Genomic DNA, 19,237 nt, shown 5'->3' with positions numbered 1-19,237 from the left:
CAGGATTACACGGCAACACACACTGCAGACAATATTGGCCATTTTAATCTATTAGTGGGATAAATGCTTCTTAAGAGCTTAATCTAAACCTTTATTAAATTTCAGCCTGAAAATCATCTTTTGTTTGGCAACAGTGCCCTCCTGTGGCCAAAAAAGGAAGTCTTTTGATGGTGCTAACATCGATCACTGTTTTTGTTAGATAAGTACGTTTTAATTTTTTAATAAAGCCATATTTATAAACAGAATATAAGCTATCCTTAAATAAACATAAGATATCAAATAATTTAGAGAACCATATCACACTAAATGACATCACAAAAACAGTTCATATACCAACAGCTTCTAAATGAAATGGTAATTGTTTTTATGGAATACTACATAGTGTAAACACAAGACCATACTGACATTTAGTATTCGTTGCTTCTCCCTGTTACTTCCACAACACAAGTCAATGTTACAATCTATCAAAGGTCCCCAGGCTATTTAAAGATGCTCAATATACCCAGCCCGTATATACTAAAAGCCTACTAGGTACTGGCTTTATACCAGGACGTGCTGGAGGGAAATAAAGAATAAGACTAATTCCTGTCCATCCAAAAGTGACCACCTAATCGGAAAAGACAAACATAACATAGGGCAACCAAGAGAGTATGTCATTGGTATTTGGTATTGTCTTTCAATTAAATTAAAACCAACAATGTCAAGAAAAGTAAGATCAGGGAGGACTTCTGCAATCCAGGAAAACTTTCTGGAAGAGGCAACAATACAGACAACAGAAGGAATAAAGGAATATTTGGAAAAAGGAGTAAAGAGGTGTTTGGAGATTTTTTAATTTGGGGTTTTGTTTTGGTTGCTGACAGGGGAAGGTCTGTATGCACGTGTGGGTTTGTTTGCTTTGCTCTGATTTGAGATGGTGGAGGAGGGGGAAGGGCCACGAAAGGAAACCACAGAACTCAGGGAAAGGGGGAAAGGAGAGGAGGCAGGTAATGGGGACTGACCATATGTGGCAGTCCTACAGAAGAGCTGGACACCATCTTCTCTGTTGTCTCCATGTTCATGGGTCACCTCTGCAGAGTTCCTTCGGCAAGTATTTTTTTGATCAACTCTCCTGCCCTAGAATCTGTGTTGGGTGCTGTGAGCTGATGATGGATAAGGCCCTGCATGTCCTGGAGCTTGTGTTCCAGCAGGGGAGACGGACAGACAGATAAATGAGCGTGAATAAGAGAACTGTGGATTGAGATAAGTGTAAGCAAGAAAACGAAAATGAAGAGTGTAACAGAGACTGGCTGGTCTTGGAGGACGAGCTATCTCGACTGGGTGCTCAGGGAGGGCCTGTCTGAGAAGGTGACTCGGACACAAGGGTGAATGACAAAATGTGGACTTCCGGGGCAAGTGGATCCCAGGGAGAGAAACAGCACGGGCCTGCAGGAACCACGAGCTAAACTAAGCCTGGTATAGTCAGGAGCAGAGAGGCAGTCAGAGTGATGCGGGCTGGGAGCTAGGGGAGTGAGGGATACGAGATGATGCCACAGAGGTCCCAGGGGCAGAGGACGAGGGAGTTTGCAAATCATAGGGGGGAGTTGGGACTTGATTCCACATGTGCTGTGAGAGTTTTAAATAAGACAGAAACTGAAGATGGGTTAGGTTTTCAAAAGTGCCCTCCAGGGTGCCTGCATGGCTCAGTTGGTTAAGCATCTGCCTTCGGCTCAGGTCATGATCTCAAGGTCCTGGGATCAAGCCCTGCATCAGGCTCCTTGTTCAGTGGGAAGCCTGCTTCTCCTTCTCCCTCTGCTGCTTGTGCTCTCTTTCTCTCTCTGTCCAATAAATAAATAACATCTTTTTTTAAAAAAAAGTGCCCTCCAGCTGCTGGGTGAGGAATGCACTCTGAGGAGCAGATGCTGAGAGCCTACTGCAGCAGTCCAAGCAAGACATGGTGATGGCTTGAAGCAGAATGGTGACAAAAGAGCCAAAGAAAAACTTAGGTTCCAAAGTCTAAAACAATGATTGCATACAATAGTTTCCTAATAAATGTTGATGAATGAATGAGTGAGTGCCTAATCGAGTGAGTAGGTGACACTCCCCTTTTCCCTTCATTAATCCTCTCTAGGGCTGGCATCTATCTTACCACTGAGTACAACAAAATTACTAACTGCCCTATCTATGTCTTCAAGAGAAGAAGAACTAGCAAAACATTTATCACTTGCTTGTTTGGTGCACACTAAAGTCTCAACCTAGAAGTACATGAGAATGAATTTGAACTTGAAACTAATGTAACATTTTGTGGTAAGTACACTGCAATTAAAAAAAGAGAGAGAGACAAAATGAATTTGGCTAGCTATCTGGAGAATAGAGCACCGGTGAGGTCAGACTGCTTTAAGATCTCCTCTTACATACATCACTGGGTTATCTCCAACACTCAGTGTGGAGGCAAACTAATGAACCAATGTGCAAGGTCCAAGCCTCAGGTCTTGGCACCAAGAACACTAATGTTCATGTTACGTACATTGCACGTCCTAGAGTCAATTACATTTCACTCTTCACTTTAGCTACTAGGAAGCTCAGAGCCAAATTTATCATCTACCTTCAGTAAGTGGATAGAACTTTTCACCATGTGTTTTAGATACTAAATTTATACTTAGTTTGTTCTATGTTCCCTCTATCTTTCATTTCACTAAATACTTTTAAAGGCTTTCTCAAGTCCGTTTTGATGGGGACAGATACAAATATGTGAATGTATAAACAAGACAACCTTATCTAATATCCTTTAACAGATTCAAAGTTCAATTTGTCCTATCTCGTCCTCCACTCCCCTCTTGTCTATCCATTCTACTTGTCCTATCAAAAGTCAAAATTCCCACCTCAACACAGCCACCTAAGGGTAAAAAAAAGCATTATCTCCAAATAATAAAATGGAAAGTGTCACCTAGACCATACAACACAGGAATTAACAGGCAACGAATCACGTTGGGATTCACGGATGGGTTTGCTGGTAGGTAACAGGGTGGGAGGGAATGGGTCAAAGAACCGGGGTGCGGGTGGAGGGTTGGTTTCTGTGAAGAACAAAGTCTGTTGCATACAACATAGGGAAGTAAGCGGTGAGGGGAAAGAAGACAAGGGCCAAAGGGATAGGATTGGAAGGGGCTCCAAGCACCGATGTTTTTGCAGCTTTAACAGAACTCAGTGCTGGCTCACGGTGATTCAAGCCAGTCATGTCATCTGAAATTAAGATCCTGATACGTGTGATCTGAGAATCCAGAAAAATGTTCATGGGCCCTAGAAAACAGTAGAAAGCCACACCTGATTGTTTTAGATCTTAAGTCCAGAGAAGAGAATCAAAGAGAATCAACGAATCTGATAGCGTGGTAATACTTTAACGGATGGCTGACTCAGGGCCCAACACTGGACCCGTCCGTTCCCTTCTCATCTCATTTAATCCTCGAAATAATCTGATAAGGCAATCCTGTTTTATTTTGTTTTCTATCTTTATTTAACAGGAGAGAAAATAAGTCACTTCACTTACCTACCCAATAGAACGAAGTACGTTAAGTGCTGGACTCAGGATTCTCAACTGGCCTCACCCTCTGGGAGGAAAGGGGAGTTTAAAATAGAAAAAAAAGCCTGGAAAAGCCAGAGAGGGGGCTAGAGATTTTACGTGCTCAGCCAAGACTGAAGACTGGGGTTTGCACAACACAGAATATCCCACTCACAACATCTCACAGTCCGAGAAGGGAGTGGTTGAGAAGGATAGAGTCTTGCTCGCAACTGGCCATAGTTGAAGAAGGACGACAGTGCATAAATTGCAGCCACATATCTACTTTTACATGTGTAAGTGTTATGAAATACCTATCAAATATTTCCAGCGAAAACTTGCCATGTGAGTTGAGATGGCTCTGAGTGTAAAAACCCCCTCGGATCTGAAAGACTAAAAGAAAGAACTACCTCCTTAGTCATTGTAAATATTAATTACACTTTGAAATGACGGAAGTTTAGATAGGGGGTTAAATAAAATTTTGAAAGTGAAAAACAAAATCCAGGCTTATGGGTGTAACCACGAGTGTTACCCATAGACAACAGTATGCTCCAGACTGGTTTTTTTCTCCATTTGGAAAGAGCTTTTGGCCTTCACAGCAATTGTCCTAAAGTCCTCCCATGATTTGATATCATTGACTCAGATAAAGGCCTATGAGGCCATTCCTCTTATTCAAGACTGAAAAACACAAAACAGGACAAAAAACCCAGCTTACATGTATAATGCATTACAACCGGCAACTGAGTTTAAAGAAATTTCTAGGCCCAGTCCACATTTTCACACAAGAATTCACTAATCATGCTTCATTTGGGCATCAGGGAAACATCCCGACAGCAAGTATGCCCATCTAAGGAAACAGAAGAGAATCATGGGGTCACGATCCTGTAATTCCAACACACAAGAGAGGCACCCCACACTGAAGGAGACAAAAGCAGAGAGACACAGGAAGCAAGGAAGAAGAACCTTTCTTCCTCGTCATGAATTTACGCCCTCAAGGTAATAAATGCCCTATTCATCCCCAGAAGGAAGAAATGCATGTAAAAACTAAGATTATCATAATCTGCTGCAGAACATAAAAATACACAACATGTAGATTTATCTTTGCAACCAACAGGACATTTAACCTTTAATTAAAAAAACCGATCACCTGAAAACCCGTCAATTGTAATCAATTCCAAAGCACCTTTGTTAACAGAGGGGCTGGAGGGAGCAGAAACAATGAAATTCCAATTTGATCCAGTCCTTCACAGACTTCCTGCCTCAGGGCCTTTGCACATGTCATTCCTTTGGTTCGGAGCCAAACACATTGTTCTGTCCTTCTCCACCTGGTTAATTCCTGCTCAATATTATTTCTCAGGACAGCCCTCACCTCCTCAGGGAGGCACTTTCGTAAGTACTAAATAAGATCTCTAAACTTTAGCCTTTTCTTCTTATTACTCAGAATTGCTTTGCTATACTCATGTGGGTCTCCCCCAAAAGACCCGAAGCTCCATGAAGGCAAGGATAGGTGTCTTCTCTCAGCTTTGCATCTCATCTCCAGCCCTGGACCTGACATGTGCCAAGCATTTAATAAATATTCGTTGAATCAATAAATGAATCTGAAAACCCAACCTGAAGAAGGATGCCCAATCTCCTCTCCCTAACAAATTCGGGTTTTCAATCACCATATTCACCTCGTGGCAAAATGTTTAACTGTAGACACTTTCTTAGGTGTGGGCTCAACTCAGAACTCTGGCTTTTCCTGAGAACTTTCCAGCCTCCAACCAAACCTCTTAAGAGACGTAGGGCAGTATGATTTGTTATGTGGTTCCAGTCACCCATGGCTAAAATTCAAGCCATGCCAAGTGAAGTTTCTTCTTCCTGGAACTGAGAATTGAGACTAAGAGACAGCTAGTCTCTTAGTCATTTAGGAATAAGCTCTTGAAGGAGAGATCCACAAATCTGGGAGTTGTGGGGTTCCCATCTCTCACTCAGTACACATAGGGGCACCAAAAAAAGCCAGTCTGCACAGAGACAAGACTGACACAGATGTTCAAAGAGCAGAAATGAGACAGAAGAACATGACCGAGGTCCCAGAAGGTTGTTCTATTTTTAACCTGTCCTTGGCCTGCCTTCAACCCTTCCCTTGTATTCCATGAAAACTCCTAAAAGTTTTTTTAAAGTAATCCTTTTCCTCTTTGACCCAGCTAGGGTGAGTTTTTCACTGAATCCAAATAGAATTACCCCCATTTCATAGATGGGTAAACTGAGACCCCAGAAATTATGTTCCCAAGGTTACAAAGTTAATTGGTGCTACCACTGGGGTTCATACCCAAGCTTCCCCACACAAGAACAACTCTGTCTGCCCTGCACAACTGGGCGCTCCTTGCCATGTGGGCCATTAAATGTGAATTAACTTCTATGAAATAAAACTTAAATTGAGTTCATCAGTGGTACTAGGTACATATCCAATCTCAACAGCTCCACATGGTGAATGGTATATTCAAGAGCACAGCTACAGAAATCTCCAACCCTGCAGAAAGTTCTATTGGACAGCACTGGATCCATGAAGGGTCCCCTTCATTTGAAAACTCTAGAATAAACTGCAAAAAACAGGAAATGGCAACTCAGAAGAAATAACACACACAGGAAGAAAAAAAAACTGGCACTATCAATAATATCCAGGGGAGCGCCTGGGGGGGGGCGCACTCAGTGGGGTGTCAGGCTCTTGGTTTCGGCTCAGGTCGTGATCTCAGATTCCTGAGATCTGGCTCTGCACTTGATGTGGAGTCTGCCTGGGATACTCTCTCCCTCTCCCTCTACCCCTCCTGCTCACACTCTCTCTCTTGCGCTCTCAAATAAATAAAGCTTTTAAAAAATAAAATAAAATAAAATAATACCCTAAGAGAGATAAGATGGTCTGTAAGCAAGAAACAAATTCAGAGTGTTATTTAAAGAAGAAAAGAGGGGGCGCCTGGCTGGCTCAGTTGGAAGAGCACACGACTCTTGATCTCAGGGTTGTGAGTTTGAGCCCCATGGTGGGTGTAGAGATTACTTAAATAAATAAATATCTTTTAAACAGAGAGAGAGAGAGAGAGAAAATATACATGAGACAAACAAGAAAATCAGGAGGAGGAAGATGAGGAAATTTGCCACAATGAAAGCAAAAAGACAACTGGATGGGAGCTAGGAGAGAAACACTGAGTGTTAGGCAAGGAATTCCAGGACCCATATATTAAGAGTTCTGCTAGGAAGAGAGAGAAAATGCAAGGGAGAGAATCATCAAAGAAAAAATTTTTATTCCCAGAAATGAAGGACATAAGTTTCCAGATTGAAAGGGTTGAGTCCCCGGTACAATGGTTGAAAACACACTGGAGACAAAAGAACACTGGAGACAAACAGAAGATCCTTAAAGGTTCCAGAAAGACAAACACAGGCCAAACGCAAAGGAATTCGGCTCCCAAGATATTTACTGCTCAAGCATACCTTCTAAGAAAGCAAATGGAGGGGGTGCTCGACCCAAATCAAGAAAGCTAAGAAAGTCTTCCTACGTGGGATGCAGGAAACATGATATCCAACACAGGTGTTCAGGAGAATGCAAGCTGTTTTAACAAAAAGACCCAACAATTCATGGCTCAAAAAAAGCTCATTTCTCACTAAAAACAAAAAAGAAAAACAACCGCAGAAGCTCACTTCAGTTGCTACACTAAATACAATGGAAGACACTAGAACCCGGGCAGGTCTTGCCAACTCAAAACGTGGGTTCTTGTTCCTACTGTGTCACATCCGTTCAACAGGCAAATCACCGGACCTCTCTGAGCCTCAAGTTCTTCATCTTGACAATGGATTTTAAAATAGCTACCTGGGCTACGGCAGAGTTAAATGAGGCATGGTATGGAGAAAGGCTGTGTCAATGGCACCCATTCTAATATGAGTTGTTGTAATGACTTCTAGAACCCCTATAAATGCTCTGCTCTGCCCTGAGGGTTTTCTTTGCATGAACTCAATTAATCCTCCCCAGATGCTTTGAGGCAGGTGCTGTCATTATCCCCCTTACGGTGGAGGAATTTGGATGCAGGGAAGTAATGCGACCTGCCCAAGATCAGCTACCAAGTGGCAGAGCTGGGATAGGGACCCAGGCTCCAGAGTGTGCCCTCCTTACCACTGGGCAACACTGTCTTTCCAGTATCTAGAAATGAGCGTTCACCCCTCTCTTTTCTCCACCCCATCACCACTTTTTTCAGCCAATACCTGTAATCGTTCACTTTGTGGATACACACTCTAGTTATAATCTTGTCCTCGGGCTTTCTCTTCTAATATTTTCACCCCGTGTACATACATATGTTTGTCTATGGGCCTGAAATCTTCCTGGACCTGAAAACACTTGATGTCAAAACAAAACTCAGCCTTACTCACACCACGGCGTTATGCAAAGCAGTAATCAGCAAACGGATCCCGCCTGAGAAAACCTGACAAACCAAGTTAGTAAAATCACTTTCGAAAGTATTTTCAATCTAATAAGTAATTTCAGACATCATTGGTTCTCCCAATCAATGGCCATTTCTATAACGGTTGAAAAGAACCCCCCCACCAAAAAAAATAAAAAAATAAAAAGGCAGACACAGGAATCCTGAGAGGTAACATCCCATCCCAGGGTCCTCACTCTCATCATTAACATGGGTCTGACCCAGAATAACAGCAGGTAGCTTGCTGGCAAAGCTTTCCTTCAACCAACGTCTGCCAAGCATCTCCTGGGAGGCAGACACTGGAGCAAAGGGCCACCCCCAGCAAATAGGAGCGTTAGCTCAGGACTTCAAGCAACCACCGATCCTGAGAATATGGCTTCTGAATCTGGGGTCCTTGGGTAGAATTCAGGGGTCCATGAATGGGGATGGAGAAAAAAAAAATGACATCTTTCTTTTCACTAACCCCTATTTGAAACCCATCATGTCCCTCCATAATAAAAGTCAGCAACAAATGACGGGAGTTACGTAGCAGTTCCTAGGACGTGGTCACACAAAGAAACCACAAGGTATTCTCAAGTCACATTACAGTTTGTGGTGTATACCGCAAAATCTGTATCCATGGCCGCTCCGTAACTACATAGCTCGTGGATGTGCTTGCAGAGCATGCTGTTAGACGCATTAACCCCAGAGTGCTCTATACTACCAACCGGCCTCATGTTGTGGTCACATGCCAGGGGAGCTGGCCTCCTTTGTAATCCTATGGAGTTTGTTTTCTGGGCTTTAAAACATATTCTGAGACAGGATCCTCCGGCCTCACCAACCTCCAAGAGGACCTAAGGTACAGACGAGGTTAAAGGATCTAGATCCCAGGAATTGGCAAAACCAATCGCAATATCACAGCAACCTTCTCCCTCTTTCTCCCTCCCACCCTCCATAAGCCGAACCTTGCACCCATCAATTCCGCCAGTACTGACACGGAAAGTTGGAAAGAAAACTCACAGATGATGCACTGACATCTGTGTAAGGCATAAACCAGTCACAAAAGCACCAGGAAAGAGTTGCAGAATGATTTTTGCAAGGTTAAAAAAAAAAAAAAAAAAAAAAACAATTTGCCCTGTATAGAAAGCACCATCGTTTCAAGTACTTCTTGCAACCACTATTTGTAATGTATTCCAACTTGCAAGTGTAGAAATGGCCTCATTATCCCCACAGAGGTCCTTCAGAAAGTCTATTTCAAAGCAAGCACATTTGAAAGTTAGCCCGCAATCTAAAAGCCAGAGCTATAAATACGCATGGCCTGGGAAAGCAAGAGCGGGCTGGATTCCATGATTGCATCTTCAAGGAAGAAACTGGCAGGGCTGGAGGCCAGCAGATCACTCAGTGAACAGCTGTAAGAAAAAGGGAGATGAAGTGTCAAAGATCTTTAGGGTAACAGGTGTCAGAAGTCCAAGGGCAAAGAGACCCCCATCATCCTGAAAGAGATAAAACACACATGCAGGCAAGCATTAACAAAGAGGTTCATAAAAGCTTTTCCGGTGTATATTGCAAGTGTCTGTTCAGGCTCTGACAAAGCGTGGGCAACAATGAAGTGAAGGAATCAATATGAATGGGGTCTCAGGATGGGTTCACCACCAAGCAGAGCCTGAGACAAGGACATACAGGTGCATAAATGAGGTCGCTGCCACAGACGGTGGCAGCCAGATTCCTTAGCGTGTCCCAAGAAGCGCAGAGAACGGCTCCCAGAATCATCCACCAAAGGACAGCGGGTAGAAGCATTTATCCACTAGATTTCCATCAGGGACATGACCTCCCAGGTTTGCCTGGGCCGCCTTTGCTGCGCCAGAGAAGACCCTGTGAAGAAGACGGAAAGATACTAGGCAGATGCTCGGGACAGAACAGGAGCAGCTCGAGTCGCTCATCTGCATTGGTACCTTGTGCGATAGTTCTCAGCTCCCCAGAGATTCAGCTCCGAACTCGCAAGGAATGGTCCTTCGCAGCTGCCACGGGCTGAGGGGTATGTCATGAGACAGCAGAGGTGCCTGCTACCCAGCGCAAAGGAGGAACGCAGCCTTTTCTCCTCTAGGGCAGCTTTCCTGCACTGAATTTTAAAACTTGTTCACTCACCAAATAGATCTGAGCCCCAACTACGCGGCAGGCACTGCCTCCAGGTATGGGGACAAGCAATAAGGGGGACAGGCGAGGTCTCTCCCTTGCATTCTGGTTTCAGCCATCTGAAAAATGAGTGTTCAACCTTGATAAAGAGAGATGACAATGGACAATAGAAAGTGACAAGGAAGGGGGAGAAGGCAGAGAGAACTCAGCAAGGGCAGGAGGAAATTGTTGTTTTGAGTTGGAGCCTAGACGATGAGAAGGAACCATCCTTCGTGTGGGACACGTGGAGGAAGTGCTTTCAAGCAGAGACAATAGCATATCCAAAGGCCATGCAAAGAAGCCCACCAGTGCGCTAGTGAGAGCAGTCTCCCATAGGGTGGGTAGAAGGGGGCATCTATTATAAGCAGGAGTTTTCACTGGTCAGAGAGTGAGCGCACTGTGGAAATTCGTTTTCAGATGGTGATGAGTTCTGTACAGCAGACAGAGTCCTCTCTGCAAGCCAGATTCCAACCGAACCAAAGGATTGCTTTTCCTTTCCCTTTTTTTTTTCTCTCCACATTTTCATCCACAGATCCCCGAACTTGAAGGTTCACAGTGTTAACCAGGCTTGAACCCAAAGTAAAAATCCCCAACTGCCTTTAGTCCAAGGCATTTTGGAAAGGAGACAACAAAAGCAAACCATCAAGTCATTCCCCATCTGAGGAAGAGAAGATAAGGAGCAGGTGAGAGTGGGTCCGGGTGGATAAGGTTCTGTGTATATAAGCGGGCCAGATAAGGCAGCAGAATGCAGACTGAGGACTCGTCAAATGGTGAAGCGTCCTTCCTCAAAACGGCAAAGCCAGCTCTGCATCCCCACCCCTTTCTCGTGCCTTGGGTGATGATACATTGATTGGCACAACAGAAAATCAGGTATCGATTTCATATATCCCTCCCCAGACATTAGAATCGAAAATCTTGCCAGCTGACTGCCCTCTAATTTCAATTATTTGGGGCCTCTTAGCCTTGAAAGTCTCAGTACGCAAATCATAATCACTGCTATCAGAAAGCTTTCAGCACTAACTAGTGGCCAAATATGATGCTAGAAACTTGTTACATACATTAACTCGTCCGAGTCTGGCAACAGCCTTCTGAGACACGGACCTTCTTAGAGGAAATGCAAACACAGCAAGGTTCATAATTTGGCCAGGATCATAGAGCTGACAAGTAGGGAAGCCGGGACTTGAACCAGCAAGGGTCTGACCCCAGAGCCCTTCTCGTCACACAAGCTCTAAGCGCTTTGTTAAATCCGTGTTAATTGCGCAGCTGACTTTCGTAGTGAAAGCATTGTGAAGGCTGGAAGTCTTCCTGAAGAGAAGGACCTGTGTCTCGCACAGAACTCACTGCCATCTGAAAACCACAGTATGTCACATCCATCATGAAAGGGTCTCAGTAAAATGGTTTTGGCCAAGGGAGGGTGGGAAAAGGCAAGGTTTGGAAAAATTGATCCTCAAGTAATACCCAAAGTAGTCAAAGAAATTAATGCTCATTGTCCAAACAGAAGGTGGAGGCAAAGAGATGCAGCAACTGTCATTCTCAAGATGCTAGCTTTCTATCCAGCTGGCTTCTGTAAACTCAGGTGTTTTGGAGAATGCCTCGATCTTCAAATGAAAAATCTTCCAGCTTCTGATGCGAGTGTCAACAAGGCAAAAGGCCAGAATGAGCTGAGCCCAGCAGAAAACACACAGAACTACAAAAGGGCTATTTCTGTTATGCTCAGAGCAAGGAGAACAACAAGACATAGGTCTCCTGCTTGGTAAGGGTGGTGTGATGCTAAGGGGTGACAGCAGGTGGAATTACTCAACCTCCAGTCTGTGTCTGTGTTCTGTCAAGAAAGATGAGATGCTTTCCATAAAGGGTAGAGAGGACACGGGTTAGAGGGAATTGAGGTCCACAATAGGTGCTGCGATTGTCAGAGTGTCTGCCGTCTCTAAATGAGCCCAAGGCTCCTGGCCCTGATGAATGAAACCCCATACTACCAATGGCATAAGGTGTAAGGTGGCAAAAACACCACTGGCAAACTCTGAAAATCTGGGAGAACAGAAGATGTCCCAGCAAGTGGAAAAGAATGAAAATAGAGGTTCTGTCAATCACAGATCAGTAGGCATGTGCCAACCTCACAACAAATACTTAGAATGCCATTATTAACGTGAATGGCAAGGAGCCCCAAAGATTCCTCGGAATCCGTGTGGCTTCACTAAGAATAATCCATACCAGGTAATGCTCATTCCCTGTTTTCATACTCAACGAAGTTGACGATCAAGGGACTGTTGTCATAAAATCCAGAGTTCACCAAGATATTCGGAGCTTTTCCTGAAACTCCAACACAAAAATATAAAGAAATAGAGGCCAGAGATCATGAAGATAAGTGGGCTGGTATAACCCATCAAAAGCGCTCCTCTCTGCTGATTAATTACATCTATGTCAATTTAGAGTATATTCGCTAGTGGTCAGACACTGGGCGCTATCCAGAGTCCCCGTGTTACTCATCTTCCTATCAATAATCTGGATGCCAATATTGCCAGCATTCCACTCAAATTCGGGGATGATCTGAACCTAGGAAGAAAAACAACAATTTTGATACGTCAAAAGCAAAATTGAAAAAATTCCAGTTAAGGGGACCGATCCATTGAAAGTTAACTCAATTAAATTCTCTGGAGGTAACTGCAAATGATGAAGCGTGGGTCTAAGAACATAAGTAGACAATGGAGAATGGAAGAAACACTACTCTCACATAGCACATGGAGAAAACTTGCTCATAAATGTCTCGAAGGACTTTGAATTTTAAATGAGGAATACAATATGGCTGCTAAAAATGTTACTTTGATCTTAGGTTTCATTAGTAAGAGTTTATTACTTTAAACTAGAGAAGGGATACGTTGGTTATACTGTGAGTTAGACCAGAATGGAAGATTCTGGATTATTCGGTTCAGTTTCAGAGTCAGCCCAGTCCCGTGGCACTTCCACCATGATGAAATGTTCTGTCTCCAATGCAGTCGTCACCCCCACATATGGCTACTGAGCTCTTGAGATGTGGCTAGTATGACTGGGGAGCGGAATTTTTAGTTTTATTTAATTCTAATCAATTTAAATTTATGTAACCGCTTATGGCTCATGGCTACCGTATTGGGCTGCGCGACTCCAGGCTAAGCTACACGCCAAATGGTGGAAAAAGCTGGGAGGATAGCAAGCCTGAAAAGAAGACTCACGGGGACAAAATGACAACCGTATTTAATATCTGAAGTGCTGTCTTGTGGAAAAGGGTTTCGAAATACTCTTCGGAGCCCACTGAGCTAGGACTTAGAGAAATGATAGTAAAATTTTTAAAAATCATGGCTGTGTAGAAAGAAGGGTTTAATAATTATGACAATGCCAGTTCTTTTTTTTCTAAGATTTTATTTATTTATTTGAGAGAGAGAGAGCACGAGCAGGTCAGAGGGCTCCAAGGTGAGCAGGGAGCCCAACACAGGGCTCCATCCCAGGACCCCGGGATCAGGACCTGAGCTGAAGGCAGATGCTTAACCAACTGAGCCACCCAGGCATCTGGACCATGTCGTTTCTATAAAGCGAGGCCATAGCCCCTCACCTAGCACAGGGCCAGGCACTGAGGAGATCCTCAGGAAATAGTTCTATTTAATAAGTAAGTGGCCCAGTCAATGAATGAAATAGGAAGCTGTCCACATGGAATGCAAATGCCTCAAAAGACAATGAACACCCCCAGTCCATTGGGAGTCCCGAAGGAGCTGGCCGACCACTTGCCAGAGAGACTGTGGAAGCTCCAGGCATCCACCAAAAGGCTGCTGGACTAGATGGCCTTCAAGGTCCTTCCAGATCAGCTCAGATCCTCACGTCTGCCATCAGATGGGACCAGGTTCAAATCCTGACACTCACCATTTGTGTGACTATGTATCTATTGCTAACTGCATACTTGATGACTTCACAAGCACACGTGTGAGACTTCACAGTTTCTGCAGACCAGAGAACTGGGCACGGCTCCACTGTGTGCTATGCCTACAGTCTCATGAAGTGGCAGTCGAGGTGTCACAGCCAGGGCCGGGGTCTCACTTGGAGGCTCGACTGAAGAAGACCCCAATTCCCCGCTTGAATGGTGGGTGGCAACATTCAGTCCTTCAACCTTGCATTTGCAGGCCTGAAAGCTTCAAGGCTTTTTGCCGGCGCTCAGCTCCTAGAGGTCACTAGCATTTCCTTGCCATGTGGGTTTTCCCAACATGCCCGCTTACAAGCAGAGTTTACATAATGCAAAAATCACAGCTCTGACATCCCCTCACCTTTGCTGTATTCCACTGGTTAGAAGCAAGTCAGGTCCTATCCACAAAGGTGTGAGCACTGGGAGGCGGGGATCACGCAGGGCCACCCCAGTGTCTGACAGTGACCTTGGCAAGTCAGCACACGCCAGGTTCTCCTCCATAGAAATGAGGCACTAATTGCACAACGGAGTCATTATAGGTGCATTTAACGTACAAACTCACGTTAGCATGTAACAAGGGTCAGGTGAGTCTCCACAGCAGTGTTGAAACGTCACAACAACAAATCTTGTAGGGTAGATTTAGGTTAAAGATGCTTTAAGATTAAAAGAGAAGCAAGCCGACCCTTTAAACCAAGGAAATACTTAAGAATTCTCAACCCATCACCCATCTATAGAAGTTTGGTGGGTATAAGCAGAATTCATTCAACATTCATTTATTCAACACATTTGAACGCTCAGACGTTCCCTTTGTTCCTTCCTATGGACTAGCTCAGCAAGTCTCAAAGTTGAGGGCTAAGAACTCTTCAATAGGGTTGTACCCCAAAATATTATATGGGATTTTTCAGGGAAGAATTCTGACTGTATATGATTTTTCTTTTACACGCTTAATTCAGCACCAAATACCATGTGCAGCCAGATTCCATTGTCCCAACCTGATAGGCTTGTCATAACAAAACATCATTAAAAGGGTGACACAATGCTTGGTACTTAATTAAGTGTTTGATGAATATCAGCTCCTATCTCCTATTAAATTACTAAGCATGTAAAAAAGATCTGATGATAGATTTTGCCTGGAATATTTGCTCATTTTAATGTCACTTTCCCCAAAAAAGGGTTCTTTCCCTTCTGTGGAATTTACATTTCAATAACTGTAGCCCCAAACATGTTAAGGCCCAGTCACATTCTGAGCAGCTTGCTGCTGAAAGCAAAGACACTGCTGACGTTCGAGAGGAGAGCAATTATGCCAAGCCAATCGATAAAATGAACTGTAAAGATTAATCCTCCGTAATCCATTTTTTTCCTCTAGAAGACTGCACTTGGAGATTTCTTACTTCTCTCCCCCACGTCTCTATCATCTCAGAAGACAAGGACAAAACATCAACAATTAAAAGGTGCTTTCCAATGAGGTCCAAACGTTCTTTTCTAAAAGATTTACACTCCCTGTGGATGAGAATTGAGAGAGTAAAGAGAAAGGGGACACCAACAGAGACATTATGTGTTGGGCACTGTCCCCATGCTTGCTCACTTGTTTCATAGTTCCTCCTAGCCAGTGGGTATGATCGACTTTGTGTTACACATAGAGAAACAGAAGCTGTGAGAGAGGTTAAATTGTTTGCCCCAAGCCACACACACACACATACACCAAATGGAACTGGAAGCTAGACTCTCAGAAGAGGATATCCTAATAGAGAGCATCTCTCCAGCATAAGAGAAGCCCCAAAGCTAATCAACAAATATTTTGAAAGTATATGTGCTGAACACCACCGGCCACTGTGTGGCTTATAAAATAAGCCAGAGAACCAATAAACAGGGAAGACACAAAAATACAAGTTCACTCGTAATCTTGGGGTAGCAGAGAAGGGACAGGGAGGGGAGATTGGTTAATTTACATCAGCATGTCAGAAAAGGTTAAACAGAAAAATAAAATGCTACAAAGCCTCCTGGAAAGGGTATGTGTACGTGGTGATGTATGTGTCAGCAGGCGGGGCTGTCTTGGCTTGAAACCCTTATTAGTAGTAATACATTTCTTACCCTCGCAGAGGGCTCTAGTGCCCAGATTATCAGCCCAAGTGGTGTGAAATCATTTCAATTCTCCGCACCTCACCTCCGAGGCACCACCCCTCCCCTAAGCCCCCTTGGATCAATGTTTCATCCGCTACATGCGAGCGAATCACTGATCCTTCTCCTTCATTCTTTAAGTCTAGGCTCACAGAATATTTCCCGCACCTTTATTCCATTATTTCCATTCTATTATTTTCCCCTTGTCTGTTTCCCACTTCCCAAGACATTAAAGGGAAGCCCACCCCTAAAGAGTATATAAGCAATTTCCTTTCCTGCACCTGCCAGCGCCCCTTTAATCATGAAACATCAGGAAAGACCTGCAAACCCAAATCTCCCTTCCACTCTTACCAGTCCCATCGAAGCTGGGTCTTTTTATTTGCCTGCAGATAGTACATCAAAAGGAGGGGGGCGGGGGACTGCTTGATTAAAAGGCGACCGTAGCTCAAGGACACAACCAAAATGTTAGATGCCCCAAGTCAGGCATCTAACTACTGGCCACTAATTAAATGCAAAACAGTAGCATTAATGCAAAATGGGATGAGCAACACTATATTGGGCTTTTATTTTTTTCTATACAGTGAACACCCCTGGTTTCCCCCACCCCCATCCCGCTGCATTTTCCAAGCGTCGGGGACCAGATAAGCAAGCGAGCAGCAGGCAGTTAATCACTCTTAGTCATCTGCGTGTGCCTCTGCATTCAGAAAGAATTAATAGTGAGTGTAGCCGGGGGCGCCTGGGTGGCTCAGTCAGTTAAGCGTCCGGCTCATGATCTCAGCTCGGGTCTTGATCTCAGGGTCATGAGTTCAATCCCCACATTGAAATAATAATAATGGGTGTATCTGAAAATCAGGAGGACCAAGGTGCCATTGGCTCCCGCTCAAGTGCTCCCGGATTCGTGGCTGTTCTCTTAAACCCCAAAAGGACAAACTCGGTTTTTCTTTTGCTATAGCTGGGAAATTGGAAAGCCCTAAGAACGCTCTCCCTGGGCTTCAGAAAAACACTAGAAATTAACAAAATGGAAAGAAAAGATGCTGGGTTCTCTGATATTTTCCTCTGAGTGCATGTTAAACCACTTGTGGATCTCACCTTGGGGGTTCAAGGCATTTACCCAGGTTCCTAATGCAGGTGGCTACTGGGAAAGGTGTGATTGAAGGCACTGGGGGAAGGAATCCTGACCCCAAATATTTCCCCAGCCACGTTATCTTACTAGAGATCAATGCTCGGGGTTACTAAGGAACTGTCTGTCCTAGAGGAATTAACCTGGCAAGATTTTGAGCTGCTCAGTCTTTCACTGATATGGTCCTAATGACACTCCTTTTGAAAAACATCAGCCAAAATAAATAATAATACAGTGGCTGCTTATACCTCGTGAAAACTTCCTGCGTGTCCAACACTGTGCTATAGGCTGTGTGTGCCTTTCCCATCCAATTCACACCTGAATTATATAGATGAGGACACCTGAAAGGGTTAACATTATTTGCTCAGGGTTGCACAGTCAGGAGTGCAGCCAAGATTGAAATCCAGGTGAGTGACTCCAGAGCCCCCATTTTTTGAAGGCCACCCAGTTCTGCCCCATTCACACCTAGTGGCCAGGTGGGCGGGGTGGCAAAATAAGGCTAGCCATGGGGGGGGGGGGGCAGAACAGAGGGCACAGGGGAGGGAGCAGGGCCAGCTGGAACAGCACAGAGCCCAGAAAGAGGGGGAAAGATGTGCCACCGCTGGAAGGGACAGGGAAAGGCTGCGGAAGACGATGCTTGTTTTATTTAGCAGAATGGTTATGAGCAGAGCCTTTGAAGCCAGACCACCTGGGTTCAAATTCCAGCTCATATCATCAGCTGCTCGTGTTCAATTTATAGTGCTGTTCCTTGCTGCCTCTCCCTTGGGCATGAGGTCCTGCAGAAGGGTAACCATTTGGAGAAATCAATGTTACTAATCTGATCAAGGTTGGAAAGACATTCTCAGAGACAGAGAAAGGCGGAAAGACAGAGAGAGACGAAGAGAAATTCAAGCTTTAAGTTACCAGTTGTGTTACCCTAGCAAGGGACTTCATCAGTGTCTTTTCCAGTTTCCCTGTCTGTGGAATGAAGACGATAGTCCTACTCACCCCAATTAAATGGGTTAATCTATTCAAAGGATTTGGAATCGTGCTTGGCACATGACAAGTGCAATTTAAGTGTTAATTATGTGTTATTTTAATTATTTAACAATTCTGGCAAGAAACAGCCCTGGCTCAAATACTCAGTCTGAAAAAGACAAAGGCACGCAACAGAAAGGAGCGTGTATGTCCACCAAAACCGTGTATGAGAATGTTCATAGCGGGCAAAACCTAGACAAAACCCCAACTGTTTAACCCCTGAATGGGGAAGCAGAGTGGCCTATCTGTACGATGAATGCCTCCACAGCAATGAAGAAGAGTTACATGCAAAGCAGACATCATATTGCTTAAAAAACTCAGGAAAGAGAACACACTGTTTGCTTCTACTTATATGAAGCCACAGAAGAGGGAAACCGGAAGCTCTACTCGCAGAGGGACCGTTGTGATCACCTGGGGGGGGGGGGCCGGTGCGTATGACAAGAAGCAGGCATACAGGACCCATCAGGTACTGGAAATTCTGCATTCCGAGTAGTGGTTTCGCGGGTGAGCTGCACGTGTGTGCATAGTCACAAGGCTCTCGTGGTGAGGACCCGGGTATTTCCTTGTAAGTTACACCTCCATATTTAAAAATTAACGGAAGCCACTGAGTTAGTATGGGAGGTAGGACTGCATGTACACGGTTAAAATTTTTCTGGTTTAGTAATTAATAGTTTCAAAGCTTAGTTTAAGAAGTGATGCATTTAGCCTGTCTTTCATTAATCAGAACATCAAACTCATTATTTCACAGATAGTGCTGTTGAAGATGAGACTGGATATAAGTCTCTTTCAATAAATATATGGAAAAATTGGGGGAAGAAAACGTGAAGGCAATGTGTGAATGACGGAAATTTAGACATCACTAGGCTCTAGGGCAGGTGCGGAGGGGAGTCACATGGGCCTTTATTCTAGTCCAAGGGTGGACAAACTCCACC

The 19,237-nt window shown here is 44.2% G+C and overlaps 1 protein-coding gene across 1 annotated transcript in view; it reads right to left on the bottom strand.

Moving 5' to 3' along the window:
• TAFA4 (TAFA chemokine like family member 4) overlaps positions 1 to 19,237 on the bottom strand; it is a 151,080-nt gene that overhangs the window by 131,438 nt on the left and 405 nt on the right. The window contains exons 2-3 of the mRNA XM_087866693.1: positions 12,609 to 12,678; positions 12,366 to 12,435 (exon numbers count right to left, since the gene is read on the bottom strand). Of these exons, the coding sequence (XP_087722819.1) occupies positions 12,366 to 12,435; positions 12,609 to 12,678 (140 nt within the window). The remainder of the gene's footprint in view (positions 1 to 12,365; positions 12,436 to 12,608; positions 12,679 to 19,237) is intronic.

Source organism: Ursus americanus, chromosome 14 (genome assembly GCF_024610735.1).
Source record: "Ursus americanus isolate L20-20 chromosome 14, mUrsAme1.1.p, whole genome shotgun sequence".
In the NCBI taxonomy this organism is placed as follows: domain Eukaryota; kingdom Metazoa; phylum Chordata; class Mammalia; order Carnivora; family Ursidae; genus Ursus; species Ursus americanus.
Note: the sequence above shows the minus strand (reverse complement) of the source record. Positions and strands in the feature narration are given on the sequence as shown.